The 21,997-nt window shown below is 43.5% G+C and overlaps 1 protein-coding gene across 1 annotated transcript; it reads left to right on the top strand.

Moving 5' to 3' along the window:
* The first annotated feature begins 7 nt into the window (after positions 1 to 7).
* Positions 8 to 11,916, top strand: LOC139175322 (serum amyloid P-component-like). Its single transcript, XM_070766372.1, has 2 exons — positions 8 to 1,880; positions 11,041 to 11,916. Exons 1-2 carry the CDS (start codon positions 1,817 to 1,819, stop codon positions 11,595 to 11,597), a joined length of 621 nt encoding a protein of 206 aa, XP_070622473.1. The 5' UTR covers positions 8 to 1,816; the 3' UTR covers positions 11,598 to 11,916.
* The last annotated feature ends 10,081 nt before the right edge of the window (positions 11,917 to 21,997 follow it).

A 21,997-nucleotide genomic window follows, 5' to 3' on the forward strand; every position in this document is an offset into this window, starting at 1 on the left:
AAAACTTGATTCTAGCTGCGGTAAGAATGTATAATGTGACGTAATAATATTTTCTTTCTACCTTCTGGCCCAGCATTCCCAACAGAAATGTTTCTGGTTTCATATTTATTGTTTTGTTTTGTGATTTCCTCTAGCTATATATGAATTTAAAGGGGAATGTTAAAAACAAGGAAATGGCGACGTCTGACCAGGGAGGCAGAGTCTTGTGCTGCTGCCACTACCAGTAAAAATGGCTGCCGCCGCTACCAGTTAAATGGCCGCTACCAGTTAAATACCTAAATGGCTCAGGGCCAGACTATTTACAGGACCGCCTCCTCCGTCATATCTCGCTGCGACCAGAATTGGCCTTCTCCAGGTCCCGTCCACCAAATCATGTCGGTTGGCGGGACCTCAGGGAAGGGCCTTCTTTGTGGTGGCTCCGACCCTTTGGAACCAACTGCCTCCAGAGATCCGCACCCTACCTGTCTTCCGGAAAGCCCTTAAGACCTGGTTTTTCCAGCAGGCCTGAAATTAGATTGATTGCAAGTAAGTATGTGTGTTTTTTTTAAATGTCATTACTGTCTTATTGTATTGTTGGTTTTTATTATGAGATTTTAGCTGTTTTTATTTTGGGGGATAATTTTCTTTTAATTTTTTCCTCCATACAAACTTTTTTCAATACATTTCAAAATAATCAAATCACAATAAAAACAGTATTTAGTTAGTAAATCATATATAATTATCCCCCCAAAATTAATGGTTCCAAATTAATTATTTTCGCTATTAATCATACCCCACAACCTTGACCTCTAATTTTGTCATCTAGATATCCAAATTTTATTCTAATAGAATTCCACATTGATTTCCTTTAACCTTATTACGATAATTTCATCTTATTCTTACAGACACAATTAAGCCGTTATATATACTACCCCTTCTCATGTATCCTCCTTAAAAAAATAACTAAAAACCCTTACTACCTCTTCCTAAATAGAATTGTAAAAAATTATTACAAAGAAAAGTATAATAAGTACAAAGTACAAAGTATAATAAAAAAATAAATAAAAAAGAACCGAGCACTATTACTATTAATCAAACAAAAAGGAGAAAAGAGATAAAAGAAAAAACCCCAAAATCTTAATTACTAATCAATCCGTATTTTGTCCGTTTTGGAGGGATTGGCAATACAATAAGTAAGTAAGTAAGTAAGTAAGTAAGTAAGTAAGTAAGTAAGTAAGTAAGTAAGTAAGTAAGCTCCCCAAACCCCTAGCAGCCACCCCTACTGGTACCAAACTGGGCTGAACTGGTAACATTTCGCTCCTGTTCTCCACCCATTGTCTTCAAGACCAGGATTGTCCAACCTTGGCACGACCCATGGACCTCAATTCCCTGGTCCAGTCTTTTTCTGACCTTCAAAGTTACCTCCCACCCAGGAGACCCCAAAAATGTCGACCAAGACACGTCCGAGGGTGAAGAAGCCAAACTCTACAGAAGAGCCCTCCATGTTTTTCTGATTGTACATCTAATCGGTTAATAAAATAAAACGAAATAAAAATTGAAGCCCTAAGTATATCTCTACACGTGCAATAGTTAACCGACACGTTACGTACAGTAGAAAGCGTGTTGCAATGTAAATACTCTCTGGGGGAAAGTCCAAGGAGGAAACTTGGGGTTAATATCTCCCATTTGTCCCGAATTCAAGACAAATATACAAGAAACCACCCAGAGTTTCTCTATTTAAGAGGGGATTTGGTCCTGCAGGACACCAGATTTGGTGACCAAAGGCACAGAACAAGAGTTCCTGCAGCCAACAAGAGTTCCTCCATCGTCTGCCGAGATGGTCCTCCTTCCTTCCCTCCTCCTGATCCTTGCCTGCCTGACAGGATCCTTCGGCCAAAAAGGTGAGGCTTCAACCCATGTAGGAGATGCTCCACCGGTCCATGAAGGGTCCTCTGGTCTCCAGAAGCTGGGTGAAATCGGTTGAGCTTTTCCTTGGTGTGGTTCTCAATGGGGCTGTTGGATCTTCTGTTCATGGTAGAGCTTGTTGGTCAGGGAGAATGTCGGATGGTAAGGCTGTGGGTGGTTTTCCACACAAGATCCTTCTGAGGGGGCTTCAGCCAGATCCCATGTAGTATTTCCATGAGTAAAGAGGGATCTGAAATCCTGTCCACCATTTCCTTCCTTCCCTTCTCTTCCTTCCTTCCTCCTTCCCTCCCTTTTCATCTCTTCCTCCTTCCTTCCCTTCTCTTCCTTCCTCCTTCTTTCCTTCCTTCTGCCCAGCCCTGCTCTTTTCCCCCTTCCATCCATACCTCATCTCATCTCCTTCCTCCCTCCCTCCCTTGCCCTTCCATCCACATCTCATCTACTTCCTTCCCTTCCCTTCTCTTCCTCCCTTTCACTTCCATCTACACCTCATCTCATCTCCTCCCCACTTCTTCTTTCCCTCCTTTTCATCCTTCCTTATTTCTCCTTCAATCCACACCTTCTCACATCTATCTCCTTCCTTCCTTCCTTCTGCCCAGCCCTGCCTTTCTTCCCCTTCCATCCACACCTCATCTCCTTCCTCCCCTTCTCTTCCTTCTTCCTTCCTTCCTCCTTCCTTCCCTTTTCTTCCTGCTTCCTCCCTTCTCTTCCTTCCTCCTTCCTCCCTTCCCTTCCTCCCTCCCTCCTTCCCTTCTCTTCCTTCCCTTCCCTTCTCTTCCTTCCCTTCCCTTTTCTTCCTCCTTCCTTCCTTCTACCCAGCCCTGCTCTTTTCCCCCTTCCATCCATACCTCATCTCATCTCTTCCCTCCCTCCCCCTTCCATCCACATCTCATCTATCTCCTTCCTTCCCTTCTCTTCCTCCCTTTCCCTTCCATCTACACGTCATCTCATCTCCTCCCCACTTCTTCTTTCCCTCATTTTCATCCTTCTTTCTCCTTCAATCCACACCTCACATCTATCTCCTTCCTTCCTTCCTTCCTTCCTTCCTTCTGCAGAGCCCTGTCTTTCTTCCCCTTCCATCCACACCTCATCTCCTTCCTTCCTTCCTTCCTCCCCTTCCTTCCTTCTTTCCTTCCTCCCCTTCTCTTCCTCCTTCCTTCCCTTCCTGCTTCCTTCCTTCCCTTCTCTTCCTTCCTACTTCCTTCCTTCCTTCCTCCTTCCTTCCCCTCCCTTCTCTTCCTTCCTCCTTCCTTCCCTTCTCTTCCTTCCTTCCTTCCTCCTTCCTTCCTTCTACCCAGCCCTGCTCTTCTCCAATGCACTTGCAAGGAGAGTCCAACGTGGGTAATTCTCCAGTCTCATTGGAGGGACTGAGTTTTAATTTAAATATTATGCAGGCACCGCCCCCTAGCCCACCAGTCATGAAAACTCAGTCGCAGTAAAGGGACCTCGTATAAACGCCGAAACGGCGTCATTAGCCAGCCCTCAGATGGAAACGGCGGGAGCGGCTGTTTGGATTCCCGCCGGTTGTCATGACAACGGCGCGGCGGCCATTTTATTATTTGGCGAGAGACAGGTTGCTGGGGGTGAGAGGAGCGAGTGAAAGCTCCGAGACACCCCCCCCCCGATCTGCCTGGTAACGCGCAGCCGCACTAAGGACGCAGTTTCATTGCGTTGTTGGCTGCGTTTTCGATCGGCCTCGGTTCTGTCGGACAGTCCGTGAGTGACAATCACCATGACCGATAATTCGGCCCATTTGGGGGAGGAGGTGGCCACTTCCATCAGGCCCGCTACCCCCAAGGACAAGCCTATCTCTGAGAAGAACAAGGCTAAAGCCTCTCAGGCTGCTTCTCTTAAAGACGCTGAGAAGAGGATCCGAGCGCTTGAGAGGCAATTGGAGCTGTCGCAGAAACAGCAACCAGCGCCACTGCCCCAGCCTAATCTTCTTAGGGGGCCTTCGCCCCCCCCCCCCGGCCTCCCCCCTAACCGGCATAGCTGGGGTTGTAGGCTCGGCAACGGAACGGGATTGGTCGCCTGAACGCCCCCTATTATCAACAGGACCCCAGTATACCCAGCCCATGGCCAGCAGCACGGGAGCACATTATAGCCAGCCCACGGCCACCTTTACACCTTCTGCTGTGGGTCTGAGGAGCTCGTTTGACACCTGGCAGAGCATGCCTCAGAACCTCCAGGATTTAATAAGCAATGTTTATGCCCAAGGGATCACAGTAGGGGCGCAACAACAGGCCCCTGTGACTCACATCCCACAGAGGCATAGGAATGTGTGGGCACCTCCAGCCCCAGCTTCTTTCCAGGGATCAATGGAAGAAGATCTGTATCTTAGAGAGGAGGACAGTGAAGAGGGCGAGGGGTTGTCGGGAGATGAACAGCCACCCGAGCCACCAAGCCTTATAGGTCTATTCAAGCCTTCTCTTTTTAGAATTATGTTGAATGAGGCCAAGCTGGTTTTTGAGGAGGCAGGAGAGGGGAAATTGCCTAAGGATGCCACTGCACAGGCCTCCACCGGGGTCTTGCTTTCAGTACCAAAGAAAGAACCGGAAACCATCCCCTCATCTGATATTTTCCTTGACAATATTAAAAAGCCTTGGGAGACACCAGCAGCAGCACAGGGGCCCTCTATGATTGATCGAAAATACTATACCTTCGATCGGGAGATGGAATCTCTTTTGACATCTCCAACCATAGACCCTCCTGTGGCAAGCTTGGTTTCTACCGCCTTGGTTCCATCTGAGGTCTCTGATGGCCTGAAGGCGGAGGACAAGAGAGCCGAGAATATAGCTATGAAAACACACCAAATGGCAGCCTGGGCCTTACGAGCCGCTTCGGCTGCCTCATTTTTCAATAGGGCAACTATCCTGTGGATACAGGACATACAATCATGAGTGAACCAGGAGGATGGCAAGCTCCACCAGGACTTAAATAAACTGCTGGCGGCTACGGAGTTCTCCGCGGATGCCACAATGGATGCGGCCAAATTTGCATCCCCCGCGCTAGCATCCTCTTTGTCCTCCCGCAGATTAATTTGGCTACGAAGCTGGCAGGCGGACGTAAAATCAAAATGGCGCCTAGCTTCAGCAAGATTCCAAGGGGAAAAATTATTCGACGATTCCCTTGAAAAAGTCCTTATCGAGGATAAGGATAAGAAGAAAGTACTTCCAAGATCCAACAGGAGAGGAGAAAGACGGTTCACACCGTTCTATAGAAGGCAGACATTTCGTGCCGAGCCCTCCTCAACCGTCTCTCAGGGGTCGAGGACCTTTCCCCAGGGCTCCTTCAACCAGGGAGGTTTCCGTCAGGACAGACCGTACTTTGCGGACCGAGGTAGACCCTATCAGCAGGGACGCCGTCCATACAGAGGTTCAAACTTCAAAGGATCCAAATGAGGAAAATGACTCTGCAGACTCCTACCCTCTGGGGGGCAAGCTTCTGTACTTCGCCAACACCTGGAGGGCTGCATCTCTCGACACCTGGGCAGTTGCCACAGCAACACAGGGGTTGAGGATAAATTTTCTCCGTGTACCTCCAAGCAGATTCCTTCCATGTCCTCAGGTGATAGATCCTCAAAAGAGGGCGCTGTTACACCAGGAAATAGAGCACCTACTGGAGATAGAAGCGATAGAGGAGGTTCCCATACACCTGAGGGGAAAGGGATTCTATTCAATCGTTTTCCTGGTCCCCAAGTCTTCGGGCGGGGTCCGTTTGATTTTAAATCTCAAGCGGTTGAATCTGTATGTGCGTTATCAAAAATTCAAAATGCACTCCCTCAGGTCTATTCTACAGTCCATACGCCCAGGGGATCTCCTCACCTCTATCGATCTCAAGGAGGCCTACCTCCATGTACCGGTATTACCAGAGCACAGACAATTCCTCCGGTTTTTCGTGAACGGATCTCATTACCAATATCGAGCGATGCCATTTGGCCTGTCATCCGCGCCAAGGACGTTCACCAAACTATTGGATGTCCTCACGGCCACCTTGAGACACAGGTCAGTGCGCCTTATGGCATATCTCGACGACATTGTGATTTTGTCAAAGTCCTGGGACCAGGCACAACGAGATCTTCAACTAATCTTGACTACCCTACGAACATACGGGTTTACCATAAACCTGGAAAAGAGTCACTTAACACCAACAACCCGATTGGCTCACCTGGGCACCATCATAGACACGGAATTGTGCCAGGTATTCCTATCGGAGGACAGACAGGCCAATATCCGGAGTCTGCTCCAGACACTGTCATCACAACCAAGACCTTCACTGGCCTTCCTGTCCAAGATTTTGGGCACGCTAGTCTCTTGCATAGATGTCGTGCCCTGGGCCAGGTTGCATATTCGTTCCCTCCAATGGTTCCTCCTACCCTACCAAAGGAGGAAGACCAGCCATACCAGGACACAGGTGATTCTCCCTGCAGGGGTCAGGAGATCCATGCGATGGTGGACTTCAACTGCCATTCAGAGGGGGTCACCCTTTCAAGGACAAGACTTTGTCACTATCACGACAGACGCCAGCCTGTCAGGGTGGGGAGCCCACCTTTCATCCAGTGTGGCACAGGGTCTGTGGAGTCTTCGGGATTTGAAGAACATCAACATCAATTTTTTGGAATTGAAGGCAGTTTCCCTCGCCCTGCTGAGCTTTTCTCACCTGGTGCAGGGCAGCCATGTCCTGATCCTAACGGACAATGTCTCTGCCCGCTCTTACATAAACCACCAGGGGGGGACAAGATCCAGATGCCTGATGCAGGAGGTCGACTCTCTGTTCAGATGGGCAGAGGTCCACTTGGCTTCTCTCTCAGCCGAACACATCTCAGGTCAAGAGAATGTGTGGGCGGACTGGCTGAGCCGCAAGACTCTGGACCCGGCAGAGTGGAAATTGGATCTCGATTCAACACACCGATCTTGGACCTGTTTGCAACGTGTCACAACACGCAGCTGCCCCGCTTTTTTTCCCGGTTCCCATCTCCGGGTACAGAAGGGGTGGATGCGCTGCGCCTCCCCTGGCCAGAGGGGCTCTTGTATGCGTTCCCACCTACTCGCATCCTTCAGCGGGTTCTGCAGAAGATCATACAGGAGCGAGCCAAGGTACTGCTAGTAGCACCCTTCTGGCCTCGACGGGCTTGGTTCTCGGACTTGAGGGAGCTGTCGATCTCTCCGCCTTGGAGAATCCCAGACCATCTAGTAGCCCTCAGCCAGGGGTGCATTGCACACCCGGAGCCTCAGTGGTGGAGCCTGACCGTGTGGCACTTGAGGGGGACCGTCTGAGACGGCTTCATCTCCCTGACATGGTCATAGCTACCATTCAGGCTGCGCGCAGACCAGCTACGAGACAAATTTATCAGTCAACCTGGTCAGCCTTCTGCACCTTCTGCGGAGCCCAGAAAATCGACCCTTTAGCCGCCTTACCAGGGACTGTCTTAACCTTCCTTCAGGCAGGATTGGATAAGGGATTGGCTCCTAACACTTTGCGCCGCCACGTGGCGGCGTTGTCGACAATTTTAAGTCACGACTATTACCGGCCTTTGTCACGACACCCTTGGATCCGGGATTTCTTAAGAGGAGCGACGAATATTAGACCGGCTACTGTTCATAGGTTCCCCTCTTGGGACCTACCGCTCGTACTTAAGGCCTTGACAGCTCCACCCTTCGAACTGTTGAGGACGGTAACGGTGCGTTTTTTATCCATAAAAACGGTTTTTCTAGTTGCTATTACTTCGGCCAGAAGGGTGTCGGAGTTGTCGGCCCTATCAGTGAGACCTGACCTATGTCTGTTCCATCCGGATAGAGTAGTCCTTCGGTTGGACCCTTTCTTCATCCCCAAGGTGAACTCTGGTTTCCATAGAACTCAAGAAATAGTATTGCCTGATTTCTGTACACATGGCACACATCCATCTGAACTCAGATGGCATAAATTGGATGGGAGACGTGCGGACAAAATTTATATTCGTAGAACACAGACTTCCAGATCATCGGAAGCATTGTTTATCTCCTTTTCCTCACAAGGCAAAGGCACTAGAGTGTCTTCACAAACTATTAGCCGTTGGATAAGAGTCTGCATCACTGAGGCCTATAAAGCATCAGGACAGGCTGTTCCTCAGGGACTAACAGGACATTCAACACGCAGTGCGGCAGCTTCGGCAGCCTGGTCAACACAAGCTTCGATCGAAGAGATTTGTAGAGCAGCCACGTGGGCAGCTCCATCTACCTTCATCAAGCATTACCGGATTGACGCTTTTGCTTCTGCGGAGGCAGCATTTGGGAGGAGGGTGTTGCAGAGGGTGTGTTCCGCTTGAACGCCCTTGGACCTGGTTTCCCTCCCGTTTATTATGTCTTGGGTACATCCCACGTTGGACTCTCCTTGCAAGTGCATTGGAGAAGAACCGTTGGAACTTACCTGAACGGTCTTCTCGATGCACTGCAAGGAGAGTCCAAAACCCACCCGTTTGGTGGACCAAGGGCTTTTTTTCCTGGCATTATTTAAGTTATTTGGCCGGGCTTGTGTCCTTCCAGTTGTTTAATAAAAAGTTTATAGTTTACTGCTCCTTCGTTTTTTTATGACTGGTGGGCTAGAGGGCGGTGCCTGCATAATATTTAACTTAAAACTCAGTCCCTCCAATGAGACTGGAGAATTACCCACGTTGGACTCTCCTTGCAGTGCATCGAGAAGACCGTTCAGGTAAGTTTCAACGGTTCTTTTCCCCCTTCCACCCACATCTCATCTCCTTCCTTCCCTTCCCTTCCTCCCTTTCCCTTCCATCTACACCTCATTTCATCTCCCCCCTTCCTCTTTCACTCCTTTTCACCCTTTCTTCTTTCTCCTTCAATCCACACCTTCTCACATCCATCTCCTTCCTTCTGCCCAGCCCTGCCTTTCTTCCCCCTCCATCTACACCTCATCTCCTTCCTTCCTTCCTTCCCTCCCTCCCTCCCTCCATTTGGCCTGTTCGCACGCTCATCCCTTAGACCCCAGGACAGTGATGGTGAACCCTTTTTTCCTCGGGTGCCAAAAGAGTCCCCACACCCATAATTTAATGCCTGGGTACTGGGAGACCGAAAACAACATTCCCTGCCCCACCAAGGTCCTATGGAGGGTGGAAATGGACTGTTTCCCAACTTCTGATGACCTCGGGTTTCAACCTCCCCAGGCTTCAAAGGCTTCCCTGGAGCCAGGGGAGGGTAAAAATTCCCTCTCCCATCCCCCCGGAGGCTCTCTGGAAGCCAAAAACGCCCTCCCAGAGCCTCTGTGTGAACCAAAAATCAGCTGGCCAGCACACACATGCAAGTTGGAGCTGAGCCAGGGCAACGGCTCGCGTGCCAGCCGATACGGCTCTGCGTGCCACCTGTGCCATAGTTTCACCATCAGTGCCCTAGGAGTTTCCAACACACGGGACTTCAAATTTCTTTGATTAGTAGCAACCATATCAAAGCAAAAATAGCAGCCACATCGGTCATCATAAAACTGCGACTCATCATAACCACTGTACAGCAATGTAAACTGGTTAGAATACAATAAGATTAGATAAAATAAAATAAAATAAAGGCAATTTCAATAAATGAGTTAAAATGCAGTGTGATAAGCTAAAATGAAGTGGTAAAACATGAAAACATAACTCATGCCAAAGTTTACATTAAACAAATGTAAGATACTGGTATGAAATATTCTTAAGTGAATTCATCTCCTTTTATAGAACAATATGGTCTATAGAAAAACGTGTGATTGCCTGTACTTGAACTCTTCTTCAAGGTCCCCTAAAAAAACGAGGCCAGTGACTCCTAGATGGGTGGATTTAATTTAATAGATTTTTTTCCCCCCTCCAACATAGAATAAAAACAATACATAATTACAACACTAAACCAAAGCTTATAACCAAATATAAATAAAACATATCTTTTCCATACTAAACCTTCAATGGAGGCTCTAATCTCTCATTACTCATCTACACAAACACACACACAAATCTATAAAATTCATACAACATCAATCACTAAATCTCTAACTAAAAAATCCTTTACTCCACCTTGCTTTAAAAAACTTGCATTATATCAATGTAAACATTAACAAAAGCTCTTTTATCTCAATCTTAATAAAATAAGTAATAGAGATTCTACTGTATATATATGTAAAATAAAAACCTCTCTTAATACATCATTTACTCCGCAAAATAAAGATCTATATAGTGGTACCTCTGCTTACGAACTTAATTCGTTCTGTGACCAGGTTCTTAAGTAGAAAAGTTTGTAAGAAGAAGCAATTTTCCCCATAGGAATCAATGTAAAAGCAAATAATGAGTGCGATTGGGGAAACCACAGAGAGGGTGGAGGCCCTGTTACCTCCCAGGAGAGGCCCCACGGAGGCTTCTTCCTGCCTTTTCCGGTCTTGTTTCCTCCCAGGAGATTCCTAGAGAGGCTCCACAGAGGCTTCTCCCCGCCTTTTCCAGCCCTGTTTCCTCCTAAGAGATTCCTAGAGAGGCCCCAAAGAGGCTTCTTCTCGCCTTTTCCGGCCCTGTTTCCTCCCAGGAGATTCCTAGAGAGGCCACACGGAGGCTTCTCCCTGCCTTTTCCGGCCCTGTTTCCTCCCAAGAGATTCCTTGAGAGGCCCCACGGAGGCTTCTTCCCACCTTTTCCGGCCCTGTTTCCTCCCAGGAGATTCCTAGAGAGGCCCCACGGAGGCTTCTCCCTGCCTTTTCCAGCCCTGTTTCCTCCTAGGAGATTCCTAGAGAGGCCCCACAGAGGCTTCTCCCTGCCTTTTCCGGTTAGAGTTTCGGAGGCTCGGGTTTGTAAATGAAAAATGGTTCTTGAGAAGAGGCAAAAAAAATCTTGAACACTTTGAATATCTAGAAAAGTTTGTAAGTAGAGTCGTTCTTAGGTAGGAGGTACCACTGTATAATTAAACCATAAACATTAACTAAGATTCGTGTTGAATCCTTATTTAGTACTACCACCATTTCTTATCTTCGCCGTCTGGTTTCCAATATTTAAATTTAATTCTCTGGTTTCAATTCTTCCAGGATTAATTTAATTTGATGGCCTCTCTTTTTGTACTGGGAAAAAACTGGGCCACGTGGCATCTACATTGTTCTACAAGGCTGGTGTCCTTCTAACCAGGATCTATTTTGCCCCCTTCTAGATCTCAGGAACAAGGTCTTTGTTTTCCCAGCACCGTCTGCCAAGGCCGCTGTGGTTCTCCAGGTCCCCAAACCACAACCCATAACCAAGCTGACGGTCAGCTTGAGATACTACACCCTCTTGAATCGCTCGTTCAGGCTCTTCTCTTACGCCACCCACTCCAGCGAAAACGATTTTGAGATTTTCCTGAACGCACCCGACAGGTTTTCCATCGCAGTTGGTGGTTCAGCGGTAGAGTTCAAGGTTGCTCTGGAGGAGAAACCCAGCTGGAAGCACATCTGTGTGTCGTGGGATTCCACCAATGGGCTGGTCCAGCTGTGGCTCAACGGGGAGCCCCTCCCTCGAGTGGGACTGAGAAAGGGCTACACCATCAACACCGGGGGCTCCTTCGTGCTGGGCCAGAACCAGGACCAGGACAACATCGGAGGGGGCTTTGACATCAACCAGTCCTTCGTTGGGGAGATTTTGGATGTTAAAATGTGGCCCCGGGTGCTGACCAATATTGAGATTGGGTTGGTTAAGAACAACCTTGAGGTGCCTGACCCTCTGATTGACTGATGGTCCCTGCACTACGCCGTCAGAGACGAGGTCTATGTGGAGGATTTCCTGGTTCCTCAAAATGTATGGATCTAAGAAAGAAAGAAAAGGATGGACGGACGGAGGGAAGGGAGGAAGAAAGAAGGAAGGAAAGAAAGAAAGAGAAAGAAAGAAAGAAAGAAAGAAAGAGAGTTTGGGATTAAAAAAAATCTATATTTCTGCAATGGGATGCAAATTGCTCAATTAGCTGTTAATTAATTACAGGGAGATAATCCATGCTTGAAAAGAACGTGTGAGCATTATAATTTCTTTTACCAATAAAATTAGCTTTTTGGGGGTGTCAAGTTGGGTTGAATGTTCCTTGTGGATTCTTCTTATGGGGAAAAAAAAATCCTAAATGCAGGTATTGAGGATCATAATACCCCCATGAAGTCTGCGGAGAGGGGCGGCATACAAATCCAATGAATGAATGAATGAATGAATGAATGAATGAATGAATGAATGAATGAATGAATAAATGAAGCATCTACAGATAGAATCTTGCCTTGGCCGGAGGGTATTTTTCCTCCTTCTTCCCTTTCTCTATTTTTTTTCATTTCCCAAGAGGCAATTGAGCTGTCTGGTTTTTCTTTGAAGACGTTTCGCCTCTCGTCTAAGAAGCATCTTGGATGAGAAGTGAAACATCTTCAAAGAAACACACAGCCCAAGCATGCCAGCACGCACGAATGCAAAACCGGAAGTTCAGAAAAACAAGCTTCCTGAAGCCTCTGGAGTGTGAAAAACCTTTCAACGGGCAAACCGGAAGTCCTTTTTTTTTTTGAACTTCCGGTTTGCCTATTTTCCCATTTTTTTCACCCTCCCAGGCTTCAGTGAGGCCTGTGAGCATGTGTGTGGGCGGTTGTGTGCATGTGCAGAGGACTGGGCGAGGGGAGGGATCATATGTATGGGATGGTTGGCACGCAAACCTTTTTTTGGTCATTTTGCAATCACTGACCTATGACCTGGACGACAGAGAATCTCCCTAGACATGTAAATTTAGATTGCCCTCTGGTGGTTCGGTGGGGCCGCTGCACCTTTTAACAGAGCACCAATAATTCGGCCCTCTGGTGGGTCTGCTTGGCCATTGCACCTGTAGAAGGAAATGCAATCTTTTTGTTAGAATGTCTAGATCAGTGTTTCCCAACCTTGGCCACTTGAAGTTATTTGGACTTCAACTCCCAGAATTCCCCAGCCAGCGAATGCAATTGGGGAATTCTGGGAGTTGAAGTCCACAAGTCTTAAAGTTCCCAAGTTTGGGGACCCCCTTTTATTTTTTAATTTTTTTAATTTTTTAATTTTATTTATTTATATTTATATATTTATTTTTATATATATATTTTTTTCTTTTCTTTTCTTTTTTTGAAAATAAATTTATTAAATATATACAATAAAAACCAAATACAGAAAGACAAAAGAGATATGCATATTGTACATTTTTTACACTCTACTTATGTAGTAATTGGGGAGTGGGAGAAGGGGGTTGTGAAGGGAGGGAAGTAGATATAGAAGGAAGGGGGCTAGGGAAAAGAAGGGGGGGATAGAGAAGCGAAAACCAGCGTTAGAGCTGGGTCTTTCATGATTTGCGGCCTGTAGTTTGAGCTCGTAGTTGGTGTGTTTTACCCTAAGGCTTTATCGATATGTTTTGAAAGTAGTTTTTAGTGCCAATATATATAATTCATTTAGGGGTTTATTTTCTTTGTAAAGTTGGAGTTCGTGTCGATTGATGTTTACAGTTTGTTGTTTCAATTTGATGTTATGATTTGTGATGTAAATTGCTATTTTTTCAAGTTGTTTTTGTTGGATATTTTTCTTGATGAATAATTTTTAGATAATTCCTTTTTTTTAACCAGAGGTACCATTTATCCCAAGCTTTGTAGAAATCTGTCTCATCCTTGTTTTGCAGTTCCATTGTTAGTTTGGACATTTCTGCGCATTCCATTATTTTAATGAAGAGTGATAGAGTAGTTGGGTTTTTTTCTTGCTTCCAAAATTGTGCATATAAAATCCGTGCGGCTGTAATAATATGGATTATAATATATCTGTTTTCTTTACTAAAATTTTGTCTTGTGATTCCTAGTAGAAATAGTTCGGGTTTCGCATGGATAGTCTGAGAAGTAATTTGTTCTAGTATAGTTTTAATTTTCCCCCAATATTTTTGGGTGGTTTCACATGTCCACCAGATGTGGTAATATGTACCTGGTTTTTCTCTGCATTTCCAACATAATGGTGATAGATTTGGATACATTTTTGCAAGTCTAGCAGGTGGCAAGTGCCATCTGTAGAACATTTTATAATGGTTTTCCTTATATGAGGTTGCCATCGTTAATTTATAGTTAGCAGTCCAAATTTTTTCCCATTCGTTTAAATAAATTGTGTACCCAAAGTTTTGTGACCATGCTATCATAGTTCCTTTAACTATTTCTTCAACAGTATCGTGTTGAAGGAGGATATTGTATATATTTGATATTTGCTTTTTTTGTGGACCAAAAATTATTTTATCGAGGGGGTTATTTTTTTGAAAGTCTGATTTGTTCTTATCTTCATTATATTTTGATTTTATTTGTAGGTAGTGTAACCAATCTACTTTAATACCTTTTTCCATGAGTTTTTGCTTAGAGATTAGTTCATTATTTTCATTTAGTAGTTGGTCGTATGTTATAATTTTATCAGGGGTTAATGCATTCGCGTATATAATGGCTTCTGTTGGTGAAATCCATTTTGGGATGCAGAGGTAGTGGTTTTTTTTAATGAAGTGCCAGGTGTTAATTAAGGTTTTTCGGATGTAGTGTGATCTGAAATATGTTGGTATTTTATCTATGTCTGTCATCAGAAACTTGTGCTACCCGGATTGAAGGTCATAGCCTTCAAGTGTTAATATTCTAGAATTTTTAAGTATTATCCATTCTTTCAGTAGGTTTACAATTGAAGCACGGTAGTATAGTTCCATGTTTGGTAACCCAAATCCACCCCTTGACCTATGGTCTTGTAGGTCCTTAAGTTTTATCCTGGCCTTTTTTTTTGTCCATATGAATTTGCGAATTTTTTTGTGTAAGTTTTTGAAAAAGGTCCTATTTAGTTTAATGGGTGCAGTTTGGAAAAGGTATAGAAATCTAGGAAGTATATTGCTTTTAATTACAGCAATTTTCCCCATTATAGAGAGTGGGAGTTTCGACCATCTGCAAAAATCTTTGTCCATTTCATTGATTAATTTATCGTAATTGTCTTTCTTGATAGTGCTGCAATTTGCGGTAATCCATAATCCTAAGTATTTAACTTTTTTGGCGGTTTTTATTTTAGTGGATTCTTCTAATTTCGATATCTGCTGTTTTGTCATATTTTTTGTTATCATTTTTGTTTTTTCTCTATTAATTTTTAATCCAGCAATCTCTCCAAATTTATTTATTTCATTAATTAGGATAGGTGCAGATTTTAAGGGGTCTTGTACAATGAACACCATGTCATCAGCAAAAGCTTGAAGTTTATAGTGTTCATTTTTAATTTTTAATCCTTGGATTTCCTTATTGTGTTTTATTTTATTTAGTAGAACTTCTAGTGCAAAGATAAAAATCAGGGGGGCTAAGGGACAGCCCTGCCTCACTCCTTTTTTTATACTTATTGTTTCTGTCATATCATTGTTTATCAGTATTTTGGCTGTTTGTATTGAGTATATAGTTTTAATGAGTTCTGTAAATTTATTGCCAAATTGCATTGACGCTATTTGTGTTGTAAAGAATTGCCAGTATAAACTATCAAAAGCTTTCTGTAGATCTACGAATAGGAATGCTACTGGTTTATCTATGTTTTTATCATAGTATTCTAAAGAGTCCAAAATAATCCTTGTGTTTGTTGTTATGTTTCTTGCCGGAAGGAAGCCATTTTGGTCTGTATGTATTCTAACAGTTAATATTCGTTTAAATCTTTCGGTTACGATGGATGCAAAGATTTTATAATCTGAGTTAAGCAGGGATATTGGACAATAATTTTGAATGTGAGCTCTATTTTGTGTATCTTTAGGTATTAAAGTTATGTAGGCCTCGTTCCAGGAGGAAGTAAGTTTTGAACCCTCGAGAATTTCATTAACAAGGGGTAACATTATAGGCTCCAGAATTTCTTGAAATTGTTTATAGAATTCGGCAGGTATACCGTCTGTGCCCGGGGTTTTATTATTTTTTTGTTTTGTAATTGCACTAGTTAGTTCCATTGATGTTATTTTGTCATTTAGCTTATCCTGATCTTCCTTATTTATTTTTTCTGTATTTTCTAAGTTATTGAATAGTTTATTTATTAATTGTTCATTTACGTCATCTTTTTTATATAATTCCTCAAAGAAAGATTTAATTATTTGTTTTTTATCGCTGAGTGTTGTTTTTAAAGCATCTGTATGATCATATAATGCCTCTATAATTTTATCTGCTTTTTGGTGAGCGAGTTTTGAGGCTAACCATCGCCCAGGTTTGTTTGCAAATTCAAAGTGCTTTTGTTTGGCAATCCTTAATTTATGTGAGAGTTCTTCTTGAGTTTGCAGGTTTATGTAATGTTTTGTAATATTCAATTCTCCTAAAATTTCGGCGTTGTCTGGTTTCATTTGTAGGGGTTTTTCAAGGTTCTGAAGTTTTATTTTTAGTGTGGATAGGCTGTTTTGTTTCTGTTTTTTCTTTTTCTTTTGGTATGCAATATAGGTTCCTCGCACATAGGCTTTCATTGTGTCCCATAGGTTTTGTGTGGAAGTGTTACCATCATTGTTAATTTGGAGGAACTCACCCAATTGTTGTTTTAACATTTTTTGAAAGTTTTCTTCTTTAAATATTGTTTCGTTCATAGTCCATTGTCTTGAATGGTTATTAGTTGAATCTCTCCATTTTAACAATATGGGGTTATGATCTGCCCAGGAGTTTGGAAGTATTTGTATGTCTGTTACTTCATTGATAAATTCTAAATCAGCCCAGGCCATATCAATGCGGGACCATGACTTGTGAGGAAAAGAGAAAAAAGTATATTGTCTATTGTTTGGATTAAAGTGACGCCATATGTCTTTTAGTGCTAATTCAATTGTAAGTTGTTCAAAAGTTGTCGGTAGTTGTTTTCTCTTTTTCATTTGCTTAGTGCTTTTATGATCCTTTTTCCTGTCTAATATTGCATTGAAGTCGCCTGTTATTATTATATTTGTTAAGTTTAATTCCGTGATTTTTTGTTGTAGCTTTGCATAAAAAGTGGATTGATTTATTGTGGGAGCATAGATTGCGATTATATGTATTTTTTTTGTTCCTGATATAATTTGTACTATTAATATCTGTCCGTTGTCGTCTGTGTAAATTAGTTTAGGGTTAAGTTTAGGTTTAATGTATAGTACTACTCCTCTTTTCTTGACTTCAGCAAGGGATGAGAAGATTTCTCCAAGCTTGGGATGGTTTAAGATTAATTGGTCTTGTTTTTTTACATGCGTTTCTTGGAGACAGATTATATCTGCTTTTTGTTGTTCAATTTTGTAGAATGTTTTTTTCCTTTTACTAGGAGAGTTGAGGCCGTTGATATTGATAGAGAATAGTCTTATTTCATTATTCGGTAAGGGTTTTTTGTGATGTAGGTTAGTTTGCTGGTTCTCTTCTTTTCTCCTTTCTCGCCTCCGCTTGAGATCTTGTTGTTGGGCCGTCTCTGCCATATTCTTCCGTTAATTTAAGTCCAGTTTCCTTATCTGCGAGAGTGTCTTCAGAGCTGATTTCATCCAGGCTAGATTTATCTTTTGATTCTTGCTCCCTAATACATTCCTCATCTACCTTTTTGATGACTTGATCGTAAAAGTCTCTTGCATCTTTTGTCGAGGTTATTTTGTATTTTTTGTCAATTAAGGAGATAAGCATGCCCTCAGGTGTCAGCCATCTAAATGGTATCTTGTTTCTGTTGAGTTTATTAGCTAGGGTTTCATAGGGTTTCCGCTTTTCACGCACTCGTCTAGGAACTTGACGAAGGATATGATCTCTTTTCCTTTATATGATGGAGGATTTTCCTTTGACATATTGTAGATTTCATCTCTTAGAGTACGCTTAGTGAATCTAATATGTACTTCCCTGGGTAGGCGATTTCTTTTTGCGTAACTTGTAGATAATCTGTAAATTTCATCCATTTGTTGATACATTTCCTGTGGGGTTTTATTTGTGATGGGTGCAAGAATTTCTGACATAATCTGAGGCAGGTTCTCTTCACTTGATTCGCTAATATTCTGGAACCTCAAGAACAATGCTGATTTTTCAAGCCCCAGATTTAAAATGGCTTCTTCCAGATTTTTATTGATGTATTCTGTCCTACTTTCTGCGTATTGCAACCTGGTTTCCATTCTATCATTTTGTTCCTCAATTTTTTGAATTTTTTCATCATTCTGTGTGAGGGTTCCATGCATCATCACTATCTTCTCATCAAGCTGTCCAACACGATCGTCAATTTTCTTGATCTCTTCCTTGATATCTTCCTTCATTGCACCCATATATTCCATCATTAATTCATACTTCCGATCCATCGATTTCTGCATATTAATCATTATCTCTTGTAGGGAAGCTAGGGTGATGGGTGCAGCTTGGTCTGATTATATTTTTTATTTTTTTCATTTTTTTAGTCCAGAACTCTTAAAATTGCCAAGTTTGGGGACCCCCTTTTAATTTTTTTTAAATTTTTAAATTTTTAAATTTATTTTTTAAATTTATTTTTTATTTAAATAAAATAAAAAATAAAAGGGGTCCCCAAACTTGGGAACTTTAAGACTTGTGGACTTCAACTCCCAGAATTCCCCTGTTGTCCTTCTGATGTGGGTAAAATGAGGACCCAGATTGTTGGGGGCAAGAGGTTGATTCTATAAACAGCTTAGAGAGGGCTGTAAAGGCACTATGAAGCGGGTATATAAGTCTAAATGCTATTGTTGTTGCTATATCCCACCTCTGGAGAGCTGCCCTCTTGCAGCGTCCATTCATGGTTCTTCATGCAGCATGCCCATCAAGGCCTACAATGTTGACTTTCTCTTTTCACTGGTTGTTCTGCCCTTGTTCAGCTAGTTCGATCTCTGTGTGCCAGTCATAGCCCTTTAAGACCTGGTTTTTCCAGCAGGCCTGAAATTAGATTGATTGCAAGTAAGTATGGCAGAACTGGTTGTTCTGCCCTTGTTCAGCTAGTTGGATCTCTGTGTGCCAGTCGTAGCCCTGGCATTCGACCAACCATTCAGGGCAATTTTTTTCTTTGTTTCTTTCTTTCTGGCAACTTTGCAAAATGGCTGCCACCGCTACCAGTTAAATGGCCGCTACCAGTTAAATACCTAAATGGCTCAGGGCCAGACTATTTACAGGACCGCCTCCTCCCTCATATCTCGCTGCGACCAGAATTGGCCTTCTCCAGGTCCCGTCCACCAAATCATGTCGGTGGGCGGGACCTCAGGGAAGGGCCTTCTTTGTGGTGGCTCTGACCCTTTGGAACCAACTGCCTCCAGAGATCCGCACTATCTCCACCCTACCTGTCTTCCGGAAAGCCATTAAGACCTGGTTTTTCCAGCAGGCCTGAAATTAGATTGATTGCAAGTAAGTATGTTTTTTTTTTAAAAAAATGTCATTACTGTCTTATTGTATTGTTGGCTTTTATTATTAGATTTTAACTGTTTTTATTTTGAGGGATATTTTTTTTTTATTTTTTCCCTCCATACAAACCTTTTTCAGTACATTTCAAAATAATCAAATTACAATAAAAACAGTATTTATTTAGTAAATCATATATAATTATCCCCCCAAAATTAATGGTTCCAAATTAATTATTTTCAGTATTAATCGTACCCCCAACCTTGACCTCTAATTTTGTCATCTAGATATCCAAATTTTCTTCTAATAGAATTCCACATTGATTTACTTTAACGTCATTACGATAATTTCATCTTATTCTTACAGACACAATTAAGCCGTTATATATACCCCCCCTTCTCATGTATCCTCCTTAAAAAAATAACTTACTTACTACCTCTTACTACCTCTTCCCAAATAGAATTTTTTTAAAAAAAAAGATTATAACCTAAGAAAAAAAGAAAGTATAATAATAAAAAAGAAAGGAAAAAAGAACTGAGCACTGTTACTATTAAAGAATTTGAAAATAATCAAACAAAAAAGAGAAAAGAGAGAAAAGAAAAAACCCAAAATCTTAATTACTAATCAATCTGTATTTTGTATTTATTTCTACTGTTAGCAGCTCGGAGTCTGTTTTGAAGGGATTGGCATGTAAATACAGTAAGTAAGTAAGTAAGTAAGTAAGTAAGTAAGTAAGTAAGTAAGTAAGTAAGTTAAGTAAGTAAGTAAGTAAGTAAGTAAGTAAGTAAGTAACTAACTAACTAACTAACTAACTAACTAACTAACTAACTAACTAACCAACTAACCAACTAACTAACCAACTTTGGCATGACCCATGGATCTTAATTCCAGACCGTCCCCTGGTCCAGTCTTTTTCTGACCTTCCAAGTTACCTCTCACCCAGGAGACCCCAAAAATGTCGACCAAGACACGTCCGAGGGTGAAGAAGCCAAACTCTACAGAAGAGCCCTCCATGTTTTTCTGATAGTACATCTAATCGGTTAATAAAATAAAATGAAATAAAAATTGAAGCCCTAAGTATATCTCTACACGTGCAATAGTTAACTGACACGTTACCTACAGGGCCGCCGATAGGGCGGTACTACTGGGAGTGGCGTCAGGGGCCCGGCCAAATTGAAAAATGAGGGGGGCCCGGTTTTGCCCGCTGGCCTCCTGGCGCCTGCAGTAATTTGTGCCCGGTGAGCAGCTCCTCGCACATGCGCAGTACCGGCCCTCTCTTGCCGGCCGCCTGCCTCACCAACGAAAAAGGCACGCCCTCTGGCCCTCGCGAGGCAGGACTCGAAGCCCCGACGGAGCCTTTAGCAGTGCGGTCCTCCCAGTCCCGGAATAAAGCGTGCAGAGAAGGTAGGAGCCCCTTCGGGGTGGCGGCGACACTAGTTAGTTGCGCTTGTGTTAGTTGCGCTTGTGTTAAATTTAGTTTCTTTCTTAAGCAGCCTTCTGTGTAAAAAAATCCATTTGGGAACGAGTCGTTCCCAAATGGATTTATTTACACAGAAGGCTGCGTAGGAAAGAAACAAAATTTAACACAAGCGCAAGTTGTAGGCTTCGCACGCGTGCGCCAGTGTCCCCCAAAAGGCCTCCCCGCGCACCCTTTTCCAAGGGCGCGCACGAAGCCGTGGCCGCTCCCCCATGCCTCTAGCCCCCTTGCGCCCCCCTGGCTACTCACAGCTGCCCCCGCCCGCCCGCTCCGCCTCTCTTCTCCGCTGCAAGAGAGGCAGGGCAGGCATTCTCACAGCGGGGGCTGCCGGCCGGCGAAGGCGATTTTCAATGTCGGGCGTGCGGGCCGACGCGCGCGCTCTCCATCTCCCTGCCAGCCCGCCCGGAACCTTCAAAGTAAGAGCAAAGGTTTTTCTTACTTTGAATGTTCCGGGTGGGCTGGCAGCAGGGGGGTGGGGAGAGCCCGCGTCAGCCCGCGCGCCCAACATTGAAAATCACTTTCGCCAGCCTCCGGAGAACGAGAGAGAGTGAGAGCGACGACAGAACAAGATAGAGAGAGAGGGGGGGGGAGAGAAAGAGATAGCAAGAGAAAGAGAACGAGAGAGAGAAAGAAAGAGTGTGAGAGAGAAAGCAAGAGAGAGAGAGAAAGAAAACGAGAGGGAAAGTGAGAAAAAGAGAGATAGAGGGGGAGAGATAGAGAAAGAGAGAGAAAGAAAAGAGAGATGAGAGAGGAAGGAAGAGTGAGAGAGGGAGAAAGGAAGATAAAGAGAGAGAGAGAAAGAAAGAGATGAGAGAGGAAGGAAGAGAGTGAGAGAGAGGAAGAAAGTAAGAGAAAGAGAGAGAGAGAAATAAAGAAAGAGAGAGAGATGAGAGAGGAAGGAAGAGAGTGAGAGAGGAAGAAAGCAAGATAGAGAGCGAGAAAGAAAGAGAGAGGGGGGAAGAAAGCAAGATAGAGAAAGAGAGAGAGAGAAAGAAAGAGAGAGAGAAATGAGAGAGGAAGGAAGAGAGTGAGAGAGGAAGAAAGCAAGATAGAGAAAGAGAGAGAGAGAGAAAGAAAGAGATGAGAGAGGAAGGAAGAGAGTGAGAGAGAGGAATAAAGCAAGATAGAGAAAGAGAGAGGAGAGAGAGAGAGAGAGATGAGAGAGGAAGGAAGAGAGTGAGAGAGGAAGAAAGCAAAATAGAGAAAGAGAGAGAGAAAGAAAGAGATGAGAGAGGAAGGAAGAGAGTGAGAGGAAGAAAGCAAGATAGAGAAAGAGAGATGAGAGAGGAAGGAAGAGAGTGAGAGAGAGGAAGAACGCAAGATAGAGAAAGAGAGAGAGATGAGAGAGGAAGGAA

The sequence above is a fragment of the Erythrolamprus reginae genome, chromosome 13 (genome assembly GCF_031021105.1).
Source record: "Erythrolamprus reginae isolate rEryReg1 chromosome 13, rEryReg1.hap1, whole genome shotgun sequence".
NCBI classification, from domain to species: domain Eukaryota; kingdom Metazoa; phylum Chordata; class Lepidosauria; order Squamata; family Dipsadidae; genus Erythrolamprus; species Erythrolamprus reginae.